Source organism: Perca flavescens, chromosome 16 (assembly GCF_004354835.1).
Source record: "Perca flavescens isolate YP-PL-M2 chromosome 16, PFLA_1.0, whole genome shotgun sequence".
Taxonomy (NCBI): domain Eukaryota; kingdom Metazoa; phylum Chordata; class Actinopteri; order Perciformes; family Percidae; genus Perca; species Perca flavescens.
In genome coordinates this window covers 3,746,672-3,767,464 of record NC_041346.1, presented here as the reverse complement: position 1 = coordinate 3,767,464, position 20,793 = coordinate 3,746,672, and the positions used below count along the sequence as shown (strand labels likewise).

The 20,793-nt window shown below is 40.0% G+C and overlaps 1 protein-coding gene across 1 annotated transcript in view; it reads right to left on the bottom strand.

Annotated features, from left to right (window-relative positions):
- Positions 1-16,833, bottom strand: part of lmo4a (LIM domain only 4a) — a 31,820-nt gene extending 14,987 nt beyond the window's left edge. Inside the window, exons 1-2 of the mRNA XM_028601748.1 lie at positions 16,456-16,833; positions 2,828-3,075 (exon numbers count right to left, since the gene is read on the bottom strand). Coding sequence (XP_028457549.1) covers positions 2,828-3,069 — 242 coding nt within the window. The 5' untranslated portion in view covers positions 3,070-3,075; positions 16,456-16,833. The remainder of the gene's footprint in view (positions 1-2,827; positions 3,076-16,455) is intronic.
- Between the last annotated feature and the right edge of the window lie 3,960 nt (positions 16,834-20,793).

Genomic DNA, 20,793 nt, shown 5'->3' with positions numbered 1-20,793 from the left:
GCAAATGGAGGCAGGAGCACTGTGTTGTGTTCACAGTACTCTCTGAAAACAGCAGTATTCATGGTTATAACTGTCCCGATCAGCTTTTTTGACGCCCGATCTGATTTTTTAAATATTGAATATCTGCCGATACAGAGTCCCGATCCGATACTTATAGATCGATAATAGAACTGCCCACCGTTATTTGTTCACAAAAATAACTAAGTAAACAAAGCAACTAAAATATGTCTTAAAGCTTAATACATTTAACTTACTGCAGCAAATTAGTCTTTTCTCTCAACACCCAAACAGTTTGCTTTAGGATCCCAGCAAACCCCCAACCAAAGAATCTCTCAGGTTTCCTGCTGGACAACGAATACTAAACTTAGTGACGCATCTTGCACTTAAAAGTCAATCTTTGATTTTCTTTTCGTGTTTACCGATGTCGGCTGCAGGGAATAACAGCCTGTAAGCTGGTTTCCTGGTGGACTCAAGGAAAAAGGATGAAGAATTGGAGTAATCCGCTTCTGTAAAAAAACGGTTGACTAAGAAAGACAGACTTTTTTACTTGTTGCCAAGGGCTGGCAAGCTAAGGGACATTATGTGGACACACACTAGTGAGAGGCCGCCGCCCATCGTGGTTTTTGGCATCCAGGCAGTCTGGCGGTGCGTTTGTGGCGCTGGCCGTGTGTGATGAAAGGCAGCGATTACTACAAGCTGATGTACATGATCGGAGTAAGGTAAACAGGGTGAATGCTGATCGATAGAAATTGTTGGTAGTATTGTTACCATCAGTATGTTTCAGCACATTATATAGTAAAACCAGCATACCTTCAAATCTCTAGTGTATACTAGCAGAAACAAAACGGTAGAATTCCTTTTTCTGCTTCACGGACAACAAGGTAAGTACAGTCACAGTTTCTGTAACTATACTGATCAAAAATGAGCTGTAGGTGTATTCAATGCTTGTAAAACACATATTCAATAAATCCAGAAAACAACTCTAACAATATCGGAAATGTGTCTGCTGAAGAACAGACTGGTTGACTGCTTTTTGAACGCAGACATAAAGGGTAAAGATAGCATCAGTCGGACACGGGCACACTGCCTAGACTGGCAGCTGATCATCTCCGGCAGCAATGATGGAGTCCAGGTGTATCGCAGCCACATCCAGTAGACATTTGGGACATAACCACTTTTTGAGTTTGCTAAGAATTCCCATGGGGCCCTTCAGAGCCGGATTTTTTTGCCATGTAAGACGTTACCTTTTTAGATGTAAGCCTGTATCTTTTTAGATGAGATTTAAGAAGCTCAACCTTGGGATAGTCGCAAACCACAGCCACCCCCAACTTCTAATTTGGAGTAACGCCACTCTAATACCACATGAATATCAACCAGGAGCATTTTGATATGCACCTGAATAAACATCAGTATTGCTGACCCATTTTACTGTGGACCAAATGTGTAACTGGAACTGTTGACTGTTGTACAGTGTATCTTTTTGCAAATCTCGGTGTAGTAAGAACAGTAAGAACTTTATTTATTTCATGAGAGAGGCCCAAAAAAGCCACTGTATTTTTACTGGCCTGACACACAAAGTGTGCTGTGTCTCAGCAAGCCTGAGCTGCAGCTTTCAAACATCCAGCCCAGCAGTTGCCCCGGAGATGTGGGCACACATACAATCCCCATCTGTGTTACACCAATCTGCCTCACAGATACTAGTCTGTATCCATGACGTTCCACTTCTGGGGTTGCTCTCGTTCTGCTGGAAATTCCGCCGGGTGTCACTCTATTCAGATGTCCGTTTTCGGATGTCCCGATACCTTCCGCTTTCTTTGTGATGTAATTTTAAACTCCGGTGGATTTCTGAGGACTATGGTTAACCGTTCCTCAGATCTCTGCAGGGTAAATCTAGACAGCTAGCTAGACTATCTGTCCAATCTGAGTTTTCTGTTGCACGACTAAAACAACTTTTGAACGTACACATGTTCCACCAAAACAAGTTCCTCTGCGAGGCTATTTTTGCAGCAGCACTGGGGCTCCGCTCGGCGCTTGGCTTCTGCTCTCTGCTGTTGTTGCTGCTGCTGCTGCCGGCAGTAAGACGAGTGCTTAGGGCCGTCTACAAATTACTACACCGAAAAGAGATGCAACATTTTTTTTAAAGTAAGTGCTGTAGAATAACTAGCAGGAGAAGTTATAATTGAGGTAAGTTTGGAGACATTACCTTATTTAATCATTAAATTAATAAATATTTTTGTTGCATCTCTTTTCGGTGTAGTAATTTGTAGACGGCCCTAAGCACTCTTACTGCCCAGTAGTAACAGCAGCAGCAGCAGCAACAGCAGAGAGCAGAAGCCAGCAGGCAAGTGTTATAAACTTCTGGTGTACTTACAAACTTTCCAATCCATCGTTTAATAATGAGTGTATAACCTATTTGTACTAGTGTAGAAGTTTGGTATCATTTCGGGCATTATTAGTGGGGTAATGTTAAGAGACACTTCGGATCCATTAGCCCCTGCGCTAAGCTATTCAGCTGATAACGCTGCTACGCTAACTCTCCCAATGTTCGACCCAGGTGAAAAAAGCTTCTGGGGGGGTGTTTGGCTCGAGGTCATAGTGCAAAGGACCCTAGGGTGAAATTACTCCCAACCATCACTTTAACATTACCTAGTTCCAGCTTCTCAATTTGTACGGATAGGCAGCTTTTCTTTGTATTATGTGACAGTAAACTGAATATCTTTGTGTTTTGGACTGTTGAAGACATCACCTTGGACTTTTTGTGATGGATGTTTTCCACTATGTTCTGACATTTTATAGACCACTGTTTACAAAGATCATCAGGGCCCACCTGATGTAGTCGTTCTTGCAGAGGATCATGCCTCCTTTGCTGTAGCAGGTGCTACTGTACTCGCCCAGCTGAGCGTGGCAGCAGGAGCACTTGAGGCATCGCGTGTGCCAGTACCGCTCCATGGAGAAGAGCAGGAAGCGGTCTGCGATTCGACCTCCACATCCTGCGCACAACCTGCCCCCTGTCCCCCCGCCACCGCCCATCACTGCCACTGTGGGCGCCTCCACCCTGCTGTTCACCATAGCAACCTGAAGAAAGGGCAAGAAGAAGAGAAGACAATTGAGTCTGGACAGTGGAATATTCAATGGAAATAGTTAAATATAGCGGGTCCTTGATTGAGCAGTTCCAAATTGCTTACTTTTCTGAAATTAATGTCTCTATCCACAATCATCCTTCTTCTTGAATGTATGAATATCGGTCTGCAACATTAGATTTTAAATACTGGTATCAGCCTCAAAAATCCAGTGTGTGTGTGTGTGTGTGTGTGTGTGTGTGTGTGTGTGTGTGTGTGTGTATGTAGTTGACGTTTTTGTTATTCGGCTGCCTTAGCAACATGCGCCTGCCGCCTTAACGTCGTAAAAAAAACATTTATCGCCGTGTGGCAGATAACCATATAGATGGATATAATTTATTAATTACATATTATTATTTACATTTAATATTTAGTGTTTAATAAGTAATTGTTAAATGTACCCCCCCCCCCCTCCACACACTCACACACACACACACACACACACACTTTTTTTGGGCCTGCAAATACCTCTTATTTTAACTTGATAATATATCTTGATATAGGAGGAGGCTCTTTGAAGCTGTGCAGCATGGCTGCTCTATGACAGAATGCAGAAGCCTACCCTTTTTGGAAATGTAGTTCATTTGACGCAGCTGCTAATTTCTTACTTATCTCTTCCAAACGTCATGGAAACAGAAACCAAAGTTATCGTAAAACAGTTTCAAAATGAAATGGTTATAAGCAAAGTCGCTATAGCTGTTGGTGGAAAGAGTGTTACACATATGCCATCAGGCAACATTTACTGTATTTCTCATTTCTTCACTTTTCCATTACAAAACTGAACTGATTTCATGCACAGCTGGGAATAATATTGCATTTGAATCACACTGAGGACAACCATAGCAGTGTGTGCTACTCAGCAATGAGTCAGCAGCACTGCCTCTTCAGCCGCTTCCGTGATTTATAATTAGCGCCAACAACAACATAAAATAATTGCAGGGCTAGATTTCATTTTCCAAATGAGCAACAGCAGCACAATTTGTCCTCCAGAGCGTCTAATTTCAGCAAGGGCATGTTTAGCTTTACGACTAGCCTTCCCACAAGATTATTTGCGATTGCAGCAGCTGGTCCTCTGCAGTGAAGCAGGCTGCCCTCAATACCCTCATTTTCTAGAGTAGACACCTGGCTCCAATCAGCCACAGGAACACCATGTTAGGGCAGCATTAAAACCCCCAAACAGCCTCATGCACCAGGAACCAAACCTTCATAATAGTGCAGGCTTATTCAATGAATTGAAAAGGGAACTAATTCACAAATTTAACTTCCAAAATAAACCACTTGAATCTTGGTGTTCCCAAAATAGCATTACATTCATGTTTTAGAGGCTGAAATAACTTTAAGGTGTATCCAGTTGTGCGCCCTTTTTCAACTTTCACAGTGCAAATTTACAACAACAGCTCAAACCGTGGGCAAAACTTAAAATAACTTTAAATCAGCATCTCTCTTACAGGGTTTCTGCAGCTTTCAACAGGTCAAATTCAAGACCTTTTAAGACCTTTATGAATGAATAAATATGGTGGATAAAATCAGAATTAATTTTTTTTTCCAATCATCGATGTCATTTTACAGCACACAGACAGACCAGCGGCCTAAAGGTCCTCCCCCACGCGCAGCGTGCATGTCAATATGGTTTTAAGGTTAAGTTGTTAATACAATATTGCAGCTATGGTTAACGTTAATCAGGTATTTTATCTGCTGAACCATACATTTTATTTGACAAAGCAACCAGATTTAGTTGTCAAAGCACAGCTACACTTAATCTGTATCATCTTCTAGTGTGGTTTGTTTAATATATAAATAGTTATTTCTTTCTAAATGATCTTGTTATGTAGTCATTTCTTTTCAAAAGGCTAAGCAAAAATAGTTCATAAACCTTTGTTTGACTAGTTTGTTACTGAATACGCCACCCTCCTCCACAAGTAAATTCTCAACCTGTTGGAAACACTGTATACAGAACCAAAGAGTCTCCTGAATAATTCATTCATACTATAGGCTTATAATATTTTATAACTTATTGTATAAATATTCTAAATGTTTCAACTTTATTTCTCAGAAACCAGTTTGTATGTGAAGCTGCGCTAAACACTACACTTCCCAGGAGCCTCCATGGAACATAGCTTAACAGTATGTCATGTGGTTTACATATGTCTGGATCTAATATTTCTATCTTTAGTGGCCTTTAACGAATAGCATTTCCCATTAGCTATAGACAGATGCATGGAGTTAGAGAAGCTCATGGAACGTCATCGCTTCAGCTCACTCCAGCCAGAGCTGTGACATCAGAATACAAGCATATTCAGAGTACTGTTACAATCAAGAGCAAATCACTACATCATCGTTGTTCAACTAGATTTATACTGAGAACACAGGATGTCTTAGGTCACCCTCAATGAACTTGTTTTTTCCCCCCCATCTATTTCCTGTCTTCAGTGCCAGATTCCTTTGGGCGGCACATCACGAGCCATGAAATCAATTAGCAGGCAGAGTCTGCATAATCCAACAGCTTCCACCCCAGTGAAATACCGTGAGAGCAATTTTAGATGGATCCAACAGCTCATCCACCAACGTGAAAACATATTTTACCTTGCAGTTTGTCTCTCCTTTTGTCCTTCACTTGCAGCTGGTTGCTAGAAGCAGTCTGGGTGTCCCATGCTCAGACACATCTAATGAAGTGTTAAAGGGAAATTTTAGCCATTTTTCAACCTCATCTCTATCTCAACGAGGGATATGGTGTGAAAAATGTTTTTTAAAAGATATTCTTTTGGGCTTTTTCCTATATTTAGAACAGCTAAAGAGAGACAGGAAATCGGGGAGAGAGAGGGGGGATGACACGCAGCAAAGGGCCTCAGGTCGGATTCGAACCCGGGCCACAAGTACTGTAGCTACATGCTAACGCCAGAGAAGTTGTTAAAATGTTGTTCATTTCTCCCCATTTCCGGGTCACATTACTGCTGGAACATGTCCAGTTGTGTAGTATTTGGTTTTAAAGCCTTTATCTGCGATTGTTTTGATGGTAGAAAGTATTCTAGAACTGTCCACTGCTAACTATAGTAATGGAGATACCTACCCCTCAAAATCCACTTTTCTCAGGATATAATTTTTTGTCTACTAATTTGAATGTTCCATTTGAAAGGAGAGGCTAAGAAAATACACACTGCTGGGTGTTAGAATTTTTTAAAGTCACCTTTTTGTTCTAAAAAGCCTTTTAAAATGTCAATGACTTTACGGCAAGCTCTGAGTCACTTCCTTTTTTCTCTCGAGGCATCGACAACACAGCTGACAGGTTAGGCTCACCCTGTCAATTAGCGCTGTGTTAGATTGAAGAAATTCTTAGTCGACTAACACTCATTCAATTGTATCGACTAATCTATTAGTTGATTTAATCGGCAGATCTCTAAATCTGAGTTTCTCCGCAAAGAGTCATGCAAAAGCACCACTTTCATTCTTGTGTTTTACCAGAGATGTGCTCGTACGTTTCTTGGAAATAAGTTATTCAGCATGAAAAAAGAATAAAATATGACTAATCGACTAAAGAAATCTAAGTTGAATAAGACCAAAACAACCGATTAGTCGACAAATCGACTAAGAGGGAGCAGCCCTACTGTCAATACACGTGCTAGAAAGAGCTTTGCTAATGTTTTTAAAGACCACACCAAAATATTCACTCTGACATTCTGGTTCCGCTTTGGATGCCATGAAGTGGTCGTAATCAGTCCTTCACTGACCAATCAGCATTCATTAGCAGAAAAGCTTGAGTACTCGAGTACTCATGTCAAAAGGACATGAGTACTCGTTCATTCAACTTTCAACCTATAATCCATGTTGAACTTGCAAAAACTACAATCAATGTTGTTGCTGTATACTCCGTTGAAGCCACCGGCTGTACGGAGACAGCTTAAAGAGATAGGCGCTCCAACAGAGCGTCTCATATAGAGGGTGAATACAGGTGCAGCAGCAAATAAAGTGTTTTTGGAACATTAAAGCATAAAAACATGTTCTAGTAAAAACACAAAATACAAGTATGAACCTGAAAATGCTATATAATATGGCATTTTAAGCTGCTTTTTAAAAGAGTCCACAGATTCCAACAACCTTAAGCTTAATATAGCACACACTGGGGGAATTACATTTCTTCAATAGACGACATATGTCGACCATCAGTGCTGATTGTACATCCCCATTAAAGTTGGCGAATTTTCCCTTTAAGGGGAAGATACAGCAGTCAAGGTTCAGCCAAAGAGGATAAGAGGCCTTGATTAATGAATCCTTAAATCCTAAACACAGCATGTGCGCTAACAGTGAAACCTCAAACATTTCCTTAATCTTAGTACAAGTTAAATATTCTTGGACACGTGTGAAACTAATTGCAGAGGAGCAGCCAATGTAATCATCATGCAAACACCTGCGTTAATTCAAGACGTTTCAAGACATCTGCCAAATGGCTCTCTGATACAATTCATATCCCATTAAAATGCAAATCCTGCATTTAATCATCTTCTGCAATGCAAAGCCTTGATTTGTCACCAGTCTCAGGGAGCGGAAGCAGTGATATTGATATTTCCGCAAATCAGAATGAGCTTTAATGGCCAAGTATGTTTGCACACATACAAGGAATTTGACTCTGGGTTTCTGTTGCTTTTAATCAATCAAACATACCCAGAAATAGACTAAATACAAAAATTTGCTAAAACATGTACAACTAAGTTGAACAAATTAAATACTATGCACAGATAATGTTTAGGTTTAAAGTTGTTTCATATGTAAGTTTGTAAGCATTTCCACTGCTTAACATGGTCTGTCATGTGACTTTACCTGTTGACACCAAGCCGGTGACTTTTTACTAGGGCTGGACCCGAATATTCGAATATTCGTTCGGTGGGATGGTATTCGATTTTAAAATTTGACATTCGAATATTCGTTTATTTTTATTTTTTATTTTGGTTTATTTATTTTCTGCATTTATCTCTCGTTCACACTCCAGTCCAGTTGGTGGCGGTAATGCACATTTAAGTTGGTTTGCCAACCGCCAATAAACTAGAAAGAAGAAGAAGATACTGTCGGTACACGATGACGCCCACTTCGAGCATTTAGCAAGCTGGGCAGAGAAGCTAGCGGCGATAACAAGTGCGGAAATGGAAAACGGTTTTGTGTTTTTCCGTTGGGATTCGGCCAGAAACTTCAACATTGTGAGGCGAAGAGATCGTTTTGGAATATAAAGCTTGGATATTACATTTCCTTGGACTCTTGGGGATTAATGAAAATCAAGTTTTGGTCCACTTTGTACCACCAGGACAACGACAACACGTATGCATGCACTCTCGGCTGCGCAGATTACGGCTAAATTGTTTTTTCTTTTACTTTGTAACAGTTGGGTACATGGCTTTATATTTTAAAGATTTAATGCTTTAAAGTTATAAAAACGCTCATGAGTGGAAGTTTTATCGAGGTTACAGCGACGCCCCCAGTCACAAAGTGTCCCGTTGACAAGACGGTGATCCTGGCGTCTGGCCTGTCTATCTATATTGCACCAAATACGACACTGCACTCCTTTGTGAAGTCGTTTGGATGAAAGGTTCTCAAAATAATCAAAATGCAAACAAACAGACAGACACATAGAGATTCCTGCCTTTATTAGAGATAATATGTTCCGAAGCTTCGAATATTCGATGCTCATTACTACCGAAGCTTCGAAGCTCAAAAAATGGTATTCGGACCAGCCCTACTTTTTACCTATTGGCCATGTGATCACTTGCCAATAAGCTATAAGAGACTGATGAAGGCCTTAAAGGGTAACTACCATTTTTTCAACCCTATTTCCCTTTGTTTTTGTGTCTAAGTGACTGATGGGAACACCAATCTATGACATTGGTCCAGGATGAAGCGGCGAAACATGCTACAATGTAAGTTAATAGGGCAATTGTCCCCCTTGTATTTACCTTCACAAAAGAGCTCAGATTAATATTCTAAGTGTCTGACAACATTATCGAAAGGATCCCTTCCAAGACAGTCCTTTAAAATCTATTTGAGACCTTTCTGTTTAATCAGAAACAGCTCTGAAGTTGCTAGCGCTAAACCAACCAGACTCCATTTAAAAAAGCAATATGTTTAGCGTGTACAGAGCCAACATATTTTCAATGTCACGCATTTTTTACATTTTTTGTCACATACACCAAACATCTCCTCACTATCCCTAGCTGCCTGTCCCCTGAACACACTGTAAAAAAACACGGCCTCTGTAGACAGCCCAGGCTCCACAAACCAAAACAAAAACACACTGGCCAACCTGCACCACAAAACCTACACAGTGTTCCAGCATTCCAGCCAATAACTGACAAGAAGGATTTGGGGGTGGGGGGTTAGTGCACGGGAATGGAGGAAGAGAGGCCGGGATGAAGAGGAAGGAGGGGCGAGCTAGCTTCGTTTTGTTTAAAAATACTTTGAACGTCAACAAGAAGTGCCGTCACCCAGCATCGCTTAGAGCACCTTTTAATATATAAAATTTTATTCAGTTAGGATCTAATACATGTTTATGTGACTTCCTGTGTAAACTGGTGATGCTGACGAAAACTGTATGACTTGACTGCAGCTTTTTGCCACTCCCCTGAGATACACATATCCAAAAAGTTGACATATTCTTTTTTTTAAGATAATTTTTTGGCCATTTTAGGCCTTTATTAGACAGGACAGCTTGAGACGTGAAACGTGATGTGAAACGTGATGTGAAACCGATAGTTTCCTCTTAGCAAAATGCTTTCAGTGAATTTAAGCTGGGCTTTTATTGTGAAGGGTAGACATGAAAAAGCCAGCGTTATGGTTAAACCTTTTTTTTCTCAACCTTTTTTCAACACAACAGTTGCGATGTTCCTGTCAGCTAGCCAAAATGTCCTCCAGGAAAGTGAAGAAAAGTTTGCTTGATGTATCCAAGGTGACATAATCTTTTTTTTAAGATTATTTTTTGGCCATTTTAGGCCTTTTTAGACAGGACAGCTTGAGACGTGAAACGTGACGTGAAAACCATTGTTTGGTCTTCATTAGACATTTGAACCCTCCCCGCCCAAAACAAAGGCTAGCAACTTGTGTTCTGCCCTGGTAATAAACTGACTGATGAAACAGGAGCTAATTAAACCCAATTCTACTGCAATCTGGACACACCGATGAATTGCATGCAGTTTCAGGTTGACAGAGCCAATGATGGCTCATTTTCCCCAAACTGAATGCAATTGACTGATGCCTCTCACACAGGAATAACTATTGTATTGTAATGTACTCCTGGACTCCATGACAACAGTACTATCACAATTAGTATAAAAAAGACATGGGTGTAAGGGTATATGGCATGCTATCTGTTTCCATTAAGATGCCTATTTCTGGACACAGGCTTGTTTGATTAGAGGTGTTATGAGGCCATGGCAATGTGTGACACTCTTCACTTTTTAAAGTGTAGTGTAGTCCTCCTTTGGCATGCTCTATCTAATCATTTATCACTTTGAGTATAGAATCTCTGATTCTTTAGGCATGCAGGGGTTTGTGTATCCAGGATGATGGCTGGTCAGTGTGTTGAAGCAGACAGAGTTTTATACATGTATTAAAGGAATCCTTCACCCTCAAAATGACATGTAGCGAAAGTGTTTTAATTAGTAAGGTATTAGCGAAAATGCATGCGTTTATGGGAAGTACTGAGCAGGACTGGATAATCTTGAATTAAACTGCACGATTTGTTTGAGATTTTGTAAACTGATGTTCAATTCCAGTTAAGTTGGGACGTTGTGTAAAGGCGCTGACACACCAAGCCAATTATCGGCCAACAGACAGTCTGTCTCGTTCAGTGACTCGAGTCTGTTCGATGTGTTTCGTGTCGTCATCAGTCGGAGGAGGAGCCATCGGCTTTAATTTGGGCCGATTTGACTTGTTGAATCTGATTGGTGGAGTGCTAGCCGGAAATGACGAGCGGGATGAGCGTGACTAACACTTCTCCAAATCTGACAAAAATCTTTCAAACTGACCTTTGTCGATCAAAAAGAACAGACAGATTCAGCAACTGTATGGTCTATTTCTCTCTTAAAATGTTTTCAGAAACACGTTTCGGTGAACTATTTTCGTAAAATACGAGATCATATTCTGAACGAGCCGCCATTATGGTCGTGACGCGTTAGTCATTTCCGGTTTTAATTTTTTGGGCGACAGTACAGATAAGCGCCGCCTGCTGTTATGGAGACGTATTACGTCTTGCACGTGTTCGGAGGCACTTTTTGGACCTCGGGGAGCCGAATCATCAGTTGGACTGCCTTTTCTGCCGACGGTCTGCCGTCGGGTTGGTGTATCAGAGCCTTAAGACGTAAATAAAAACAGAATACAATGAATTCCAAATCTTTTGCAACATATATTCAATTGACTACACTGCAAAGACAAGATATTTTATGTTCAAACTGATAAACTTAGTTTTTTTGCAAATTTGATGCCTTCCAAAAAAGCTGGGAAGTTGTTTACCACTGTGTTACATCACCTTTCCTTTTAACACTCAATAAGCGTAAAAGACTTTGCTTGGAGGGGCAGCATATGTTGCTCCAAAGCCTTGAAAACAATTTCAAATGTGGAATCGTCAGACCACAGCTCACTTTTCCACTTTGTGTCAGTCCATCTCAGACGAGCTCGGGCCCAGAGAAGCTGGCGGTGTTTCTGGGTGTTGTTGATATATGGCTTTCGCTTTGCATGGTAGAGTTTTAACTTGCACTTGTAGATGTAGCGATGAATTGTGTAAACTGACAATGGTTTGCCGAAGTGTTCCTGAACCCACCTGGTAACATCCTTTACATAATGATGTCGGTTTTTAATGCAGTGCCACGTGGGGGATCCAAGGTCACAGGCATTAAAAGATGGTTTTCGGCCGTGTCTCTTATGTGCAGAGATTTCTCCAGATTCCCTTAATCTTTTGATGATATTATGGAGTGAATGAAATCCCTAAATTCCTTGCAATTGTACGTTGAGAAACGTTAATCTATTGGACTATTTACTCACGCAGTTGTTCACAAAGTGGTGAAACTTGCCCCATCCTTGCTTGTGAAGGACTGAGCTTTTTATACTATACAAAATGAGTAAATATTTGCAAAAAACAATTAAGTTTATCAGTTTGAACATCAAATATCTTGTCTTTCTAATGCATTCAATTGAATATAGGTTGAAAAGGATTTGCAAATCATAGTATTCCGTTTTTACTTACGTTTTACACAACGTCCCAACTTCTGCTATTACTGGTTCTGAAATCGCACCCCTCTATTACTTTAATGCATCAAGACTTTTCTAATTTTTTTGATTCTCCGTTCACTGTGGAGGCATGCGACACAAACAAAGTTTTCTTAAAGAATTCAAGGCAACACGCTGAGATGATTTATATACAAATGGTCATTTTGAGGGGGGGAAGTATTCCTTTAACGTACAATATGTAACTTTCTGCCGCTAGGGGTCTCTCAACCAAAACAATGGATTGTAAACACAGACGTTTGATGACGTTGAGAACTATAGTAGTTTTTATTGCTAAACACTATCGTCGATTAGAATGCATCTGTTCGCGGACAAGTTTACCCATTCAACTTTATTCACGTTACGTTTAGTAACGTTTATTCATGTCATGCTAATACAATAGCTGCAGTTTCCCCAACATAATTATGTTTTTCTTGATTCAATCTGTATTGGTAGCTAGCTGACCAATTAGCTAGTGAGCCAGCAAGCTAACATTAGCGGCTAACGTTAGCAGGTTTTAGCTGCTGGCTAATGATTAGCCAGCAGCTAAAACCACACTATCAAAGTATATTTCACATGCCATGTCACCTTTTGGATTTTACCGGGCGGACGGGGTTTGTTGTAACGCTAGCTAGCTACTCAACGAGGCTGAGAGACGGGTGTGGGTGGAGATTGCAGGGGGAATCTCCAGGACGACGAGGATGTTCGATTTCCGTTGTCAGCAGCAGAACATCTCCCAGCTGCCCGATCTCCCCGTTCACCCCGTTCACTTTCTGTAATCTTAACTATTCATTTTGGTGCTTAACCCACCTTTTGTCGGGTTAATTTAGCTAGCTAGCTAACTGTAAAGACAGCTAAACGCGAAGGGGGGAGAAATTCGTCAGGGAGGAGATTTTCAGTACAAACACCGGTAACACTAACGGAGACATAGCAAGCTAACATTATGGATGGCCGATGTTGTGACTAGGATGCCTGGGTCTGATATTCTCTGTTTCCCGACACTTCATTGTTGGCTGGGGCTAACGGTAACTAGCTATTGCTACATGTCCCGGCTGTGTTGTCAGCTATCATCCCGAATGAAGTCTCTTTGTGCCGGGGGAGTGAGGCAGGCAGACCGGAGTGTGTAAGCTGGCTAAATTAGCATTAGATTAATCGTCTATTTATACAGCTAACGTTAATGTTACTAGTGAACATATTTGTGGGTTAGCGCAGTGCTGCTTTCATCCATGGTCAAAACAATCATACTACTAATAACTTTATGAGCATGTTGAACGATGTTGTAACCCTATAATGTTATCCACCAAGCATTAGCTAGCATTAACGTTAGCTACTTGTCAACCAGCACATACATTGTAGTAACATTAAGCTGGATTAATATTGATATGTATCAATATCAATAAATAAGGTTTCTGCTGTATTACTGTGTTGCAAAGTGGCATGTAATTAATCACAAAATTATGCCTTTTGGCAGAAAAAGCAGTGTTACCAGTCTTTTTTTCTGTGACATTGTATGATTTACAATTACTCTCGAACGTAGCATCTGGGTGCCCGTGTTTTGACCGAAGTTACGAGTAACTAGATGGTGAAAGGTTATATGACGGCACTGACGGGCGACTAAATGAAACGTGACGTGTCTGAAAATAAAATAACAGATTTCTCTGGATTTGCCATTTGATGGAAACATTTGGGATAGTGTAACAACTCAAAAAATTAAATAACATAGGGATGGTCGTTTTTAGACATTTTAATGCAGAAAAGTTACATTAAGCAACTTTGAGTTTATGAAAAGCGCTATATAAATTCCATTTATTATTAAAAATGTATTATATTGTACCGTTAAGATTACGACTGAAAAGAGGGCCATTTAATGTATTAGTCAACAACATAACAATAATCAGCAACTATTTATTTAATAATAGCTCAATAGAATAGATAAAAGTTAATTATCAACCAATCTCTGTTCCCAGTTACTCAAATGTGAGGATTTGCTGCTTCTCTCTGTTTTATATCCGTGTAAACTGAATATCTTTTGCATTGCATTTGCAGCAATATAAAGAGGAAATTGAGATGTGCATTCATTTTCAATATTTTCAGACTATCACTGGCAGGTGTCTTTAGGTGGACACAGAGATATATACAAAACGTACGCTTTAAACTTTGTTCAAAAGGCTCGACTAATCAGTCTTGTGAGCCATCACTGATCCACTTTGTTTTCCAGACAATTAGGCTGGAATTTAGGCACAATTTGGTGACAACCTAATTTACAGCCCAACTTTGTATAATGACACCACTTTATTGGGCCAGCCATTTTATCCAGAAGTTATTACCTCCTTCCTTTTTTGAAATACATACACTAATTATATCATGTAACACACACACACACACACACACACACACACACACACACACACACACACCTCAGCTGAGGTATAATTAGCAAATAAGCTCAGCTCATAGAAGTCTGGGGAAAGGTATTGAGTGCTAGGGGGTTGGGGGGGAATCAAAAATCTTATGTATCGTGATTTTTTTTGCAATGATTTATAAAACCCATTATTTTCCCTAGAATTGATATTTTTGCATTTATATATAGGCTATATTTTTTTACCAATGATTCACCTAAATATTTTAGACAACTACTGTACATCACATCCGTTTCCAGCAAAACAGACCGAAAGCATTCAACACTACGGGCACGAGTTCCTGTGTTCTCAGTCAAATTATAAAGATGCCCTATTAGTGCTGAAGACCCACGCAAAGCAAAGCAGGCTGCATGCACTGGAGCAAACATTATTCATATTTAACATTAACAAGCTTGTAACTGCTAACATAATAACCATCACTAATAAATGGGGAATTGATAGTTAATAGTTATTTTACTGTTAACAAACAATGAAACAATGAATATTTGATTAGTTTAATGTAATATGAAATAACTGGTTTATAAATTTAGATTTACATTATTAATACTGTGCCAATGGTTAATAATTGTTTTATAAACCATCTATAAACAATATTTGGATGCTATTATCAAGTTGTAACTTATGTTTATAGTAATTAACTAATGATTAATAATAAGTGGTTTATAAAGCATCAAGTAACATTGGTCCCATAAAATGTGTTTTTGGTGATCTATAAATGACCATTGATTACTTGTGCACTGATAATAGTTAGTCCAAATCATGTTTATAGATGCTTTACAAAGTATTCATAAACCTTTCACAAGGTACTATAATCATCAACTTTATGGTAGCATCCAAATAATGTTTATTGGCGGTTTACAAGCGATTGCCTAAAGGTTCCCAAATTATTTTCTCAACAAGATATATAAAATGTTATGATGTGTGCAACAATAAACTGTTAAAATAACATACGCTACAGGTAAAAATGTTGTGGTCACTTAGAAATTTCCATTCCACTCCATTACAGACAGAATCCCAGCTGAGATCAGTTGCATTGTTTTTTTTAACCAGGGCAGCAGTTTTCAGAAGATATTATGTGCTTACATAATTGCAAAAGGGTTCTCCAATGTTTTCTCAGTTAGCCTTTTAAATTCAAATCAGATTAGTAAACAGAATGTGCCGTTGGAACATTGGATGAATGGTTGCTGATAATGGGCAATGTAGATATTGCATTAAAGATCAGCCACTTCTTTCTACAACAGTCGAGAACCCTTTTGCAATTATGTAAACACAGAATATAATCTGAAAACTGCTGCCCTGGTTAAAAAAAAAACAATGCAATTGATCTCAGCTGGTATTCTGTCTATAATGGAGTGGAATGGAAATGTCTAAGTGACCCCAAACTCTTTGACCGGTAGTGTACATGATAGCATTACTAATAACTAAACAGGATTCCTTATCATGAGATTGTTTGTTAACAGTAAAACCACCATTTACTAATTAATAAAGTTTTTAAAATATGTTATTATAAAGTGTTACCATTATTTCTACTGTCTAGGCTACCCTTTTGTGTTTGTGTCAGTATCCGATGTGTAACGTTAGCTAAGATGTGCTTTTCCAAAAATATAAGAACTGGAAGAGGCTACAAGAAGCAAGTCGGTTTATTAATGTGTGGGAAATAAAGGCGCGCTGCAACTCACCTTATAACCGTGAACTGGGAACTCGTCGGGGGGGAAGAGTTGATGAAACAACGGCGGCTGATAGCTTATTCTCTCGCCTTCAGCTCAAGTACAGGAAAGTCAGATGTTACAGAGAGAGCCGTGAACTTCTCAGATGCTACAGTATGTTCTCCACGCGCCGGTTGGTCTGTGTGGTGAAAACCCGAGTAGCGTTAAGCTCCCCTTCTCTTCTCTATTCCCATTTACAAAGCTTTCTGGCTGTGGCTGTGGACGGACACCGACAGCTCACTGACAGCCAATCCCATCTCTGACCGACCGGTCCCCGGTACAGCTTCTGTTCTCCCTGAAAAGAGCCGTGCTCCCGCGAACAGAGAACAGAAGTAAGTTCTCTCCGGTCATTTAAACGGATTTATAACTACTCCGTCTCTGACGTGTTAAAAGGGGGCGTGGCTTCTGCCTGCTGTCAGGATAATGGATGACTGCTGGGGAGACTTTTGCCTACTTTAGGATGTTCAAAATAAGTCACAACCAGTGGTGGAAGAAGTATTCAGATCCTTTACTAATTAAAAGGTACTAATACCACACTGTGAAACTAAAATACTCTGTTACAAGTTAAAGTCCTGCATTGACAATGTATTGTATATGTAAGTATATGTAAGTATCATCAGGAAAATGTAGCCTACATAAAGTATTAAAAGTAAATGTATACTCAATGCAGAAAAATCCTCACATTTTAGTTCTGTGTTGTACTTGTATGCTTATCCTTGTAACTTGTAACTATCCTTGTAGCTGCAAGGACAGCAATGATTTGTTTCCTTGTGGCAGTGGTCTAGTCTAATGTATTGTGGTGGGTATACTGTACTGTATATAAATATATTGGCCTATATATATATATGGGCCAGAATCTGCCTTTGGGGGAGGGGGGCATATCATAGTGGGGGGGTCTGGGTGTCCTCCCCCAGGGTTATTTTGAGCGTCAAAGACTTCATTTCCTGCATTCGGGTAACTTTTTAACTTTTTATTCAATCCCTTTATTTATCCTATGCAAAGAAGAAAAACACAGATGACAATTCAAAATATGTCCAAAATATAATGGAATTATTATTATTATATGGGGGGGTATATGGAAATCCTGGAGCTTTCTTAGTGGGTATACTGCTTATTCTGCGTATCACGTAGACTACACCACTGAAAATGATTATTTGTATATTAGTCTGGAATCTGGATCAACCGAATTATGCCAGGATAAGCCTGACAAGCGGGACATCTGGTGCAGTTTTGCCCCCTTCATTTCTGCTATCAAAATCCCTTCTCTATGGGAAACGACAAGAGCTAATAATTGTAACTTTTGATGAAACTTTGAATCGTACAGCAGGCAGGCCTGCTTGGTTCTTTAAGGGAATGATATAAAGATTTAACAAAGAATATGTTTCCAGCGTTCCTCTCTAACTGGGACGTTTTGGGACCGATTGGTGGATTTGCTGAGGACGAAGTACACACGGCGATACACTGGTAACAGCAAATTCCGTTTAACCATGGTTCCAGCTTTTTGTTAGCTCACGTTACTCTATTGTGTGAACAGTTTCATATTTTGTGTGGTGCAAATGTTCCCCGAACACAAGTTCCTTCCCAAGACTATTTTGCCCAGGATGATGGTGATTGGTTACAGAAATGCAAACAAGCCAGAGTGTTTTTTTCTCCTATCCTAGAATGTATCTGTGGTGTAGCCAGACCTTATTCCCCAGCGCTGTGGAGATAGGTCTGACAATGCGAGACTATTTGTATCAATTACTCACCACGTGTTACCTTCTAGTCTGGAAGAAAACGTTGTTTTTCTAGCATGCCTCCACTGTGAACAGAGAATCCAAAAACATGCAATCCTCTTATTAGTTCAATTCATCAAGAATTATTTTGCATAGTTTTTGGATTCTTGAGGCAGTTCTTTTTCTTCAAGAATTCAAGGCAACACAGGGTAAGTCATTGATATACAAATGATCATTTTCAGGGTGAAGTATTCCTTTATGTAAAAGTAGCAATACCACAATTCTACTTGAGTAAAAATACTGGTATTACCAGCTAAATGTACCTACATGTAAAGTACACATTGTGCAGATTTGCACCTTTCAGAGTGTTACAATATGGAGACCCCCCCAAAGTCTCGAAAGACCAGACCAAAACCTCATACAGCATCCACTGAGAAGGGGTCAAAGGTCATCAACGAGGATTCTGTGGATGACCAAAGGAAGATCATGGAGGCCATCAAAACAGAAGGTATGACTTAAACCGCCATTGTGTAATGTTTTGAGTTGATTCTTAGCAAAAAAAACTTTGTTCTTTCACAAATATGTGCTCATTCATGTGTAATTACTTCCACCAACTAATCAAAGTAAGCGTAGAATCTGCCATTTAGAATCATTCAGAATATATACGAGCGAGTCGCTCAAATGACGGCCACCATGTTGCGCCTCCATCTTTAAAATACATTAGCCAAAGAGGGACATACCTCCGCCTTTCGCCCTCTTACACTCAGTGGCGCCCCGCACTGTGACAAATGCCAGGGGTTGATTACTCGCCAGGGAAGCGAAAAAGAGAATTAAAACGACAACGCGACAGGCAAAGCAACAAGACCAAAGTTAATATTGGAGTGGCTAGAACAGCTGCTTGTAAACAATGGAGAGAGCTAATTTCAGGTTCGGCCACCGTAGCAGTTAAAAAAGTGATCGGAATGGGAGGGGCTAGAAAATAACATTCAGTTGGTTGTCATATACAATTTCACCGCATGATTGGAGAAATTCTTACACAATGTAGCTTTAAAGCTGCACTTATCGTTTTTTATTTACATTAATAGTGGATCAAATGAGTCATGTAAGAAGTGTCACTGGTAGTGACAAACCTACAGAGAATTATCACCTGACTCCGCAGTTGCCCTTAGATCTACATAACTTTTTCAGCATCTTTTAGTTGTTTTGGTTTCATGGCCCACAACTTTGCTGTTTAAGTTGACTCTCACTGCTTGAAACATTGTTTCCAGCAGCAGAAAAGCAGCTGTTTTCTGTGAGAAAGCTCGGGCTTGGGTCAGGTATCCATCTTCTAGCCCGTATATCAATTTAGGTTCACAATGAATTTCGGTCCGCCTAGTTGTGCGCCAGACCAAAAAGACGGGGGGGAAACTGTAATTACACGACACTCCAAGCCAACTTTGAGACTCTGAAATTCCCTCAGAAGCAGAGAGTTTGCATATTCAGGCTGTGAAAAAAATGTAATCTTTGTTTTGCTAAATGCTATGATGACTAAGGAAGTTTCTTGCTGACTTTTTTAGGGTTTTATGTCAACCAAACTGTAAACGAGAAGACTATTTATTTAATTTATACTTTATTAATCCCGCAAGGGGAAATTACTATGTTTTCACTCTGTTGTTATTACACACAGGCCTGAATTACACACACATGCTCAGTACCTCCACATGCACTAATGGAGAGATGTCGGAGCGAGGGAGCTGCCCATGGAAAGGTGCCCCGAGCAGTTAGGGGTTCGGTGCCTTGCTCAAGAGCACATGGGAGTGCCCAGGGCCCTCTGCAGCTACCAGTCCACCACCATACTGTGGTCCGTATGGGGACTTGAACCAAAAAACCCAACTCCCTACTGACTGAGATACTGCCACCCCAAACAATGGTTCCGCCCAGTTATATGAGACATGCAATTATACAGTCCAAAATATTTTACTTTTTTCATTTAAATAAAAGCATGTCAATAAACTTTACATGTCTGGCCCTTGATGTGATTTTAATTTTCCAGTGTGGCCCTTAGTGAAACTGAGTTTGACCCCCCTGTTCTAAGGATATAGTGTTTATCATTAGGGTTGCAGTGCAGTGAGACTTTGTTTGAACCAAAGGGGGGCTAAGGGGAAAACTGTTCTAACCACAATGTCAGTTCCCTGTCAGCGCCTTTAATTATGTGGTTATTTATAGTCCGCTCCGTGTGTCTCCTGTGGTCTAACTAAGCCTATGGCCTGAACCACAGTCCGACATTACACCTGCAGAGGTCTGTAATAAGCGCAGCAGAGGGTTATTGTCTGGGATAGTGCTGCTCAGGCATCCAGACTGGCGATCTAAATAGTCTTATTAACCAGAATAGGCTTATATGTGAAGACGTTGGGGGAACCAATCTGTTTGGTTAACGAGCAGGAATAATAAAGCACAAGTGAAACTGGCTGTGCTATTTGCACCAACTGCAAATAGCTGAGGTGACTATAAAACATTAGTATGTGATGTGGCTTAAAAACCACATCCAAACATCCATATTCAACATTTGCTTGTATTAGTTTACTTAGCTATAAAAGGGTGGAGGATACTTCTAGTT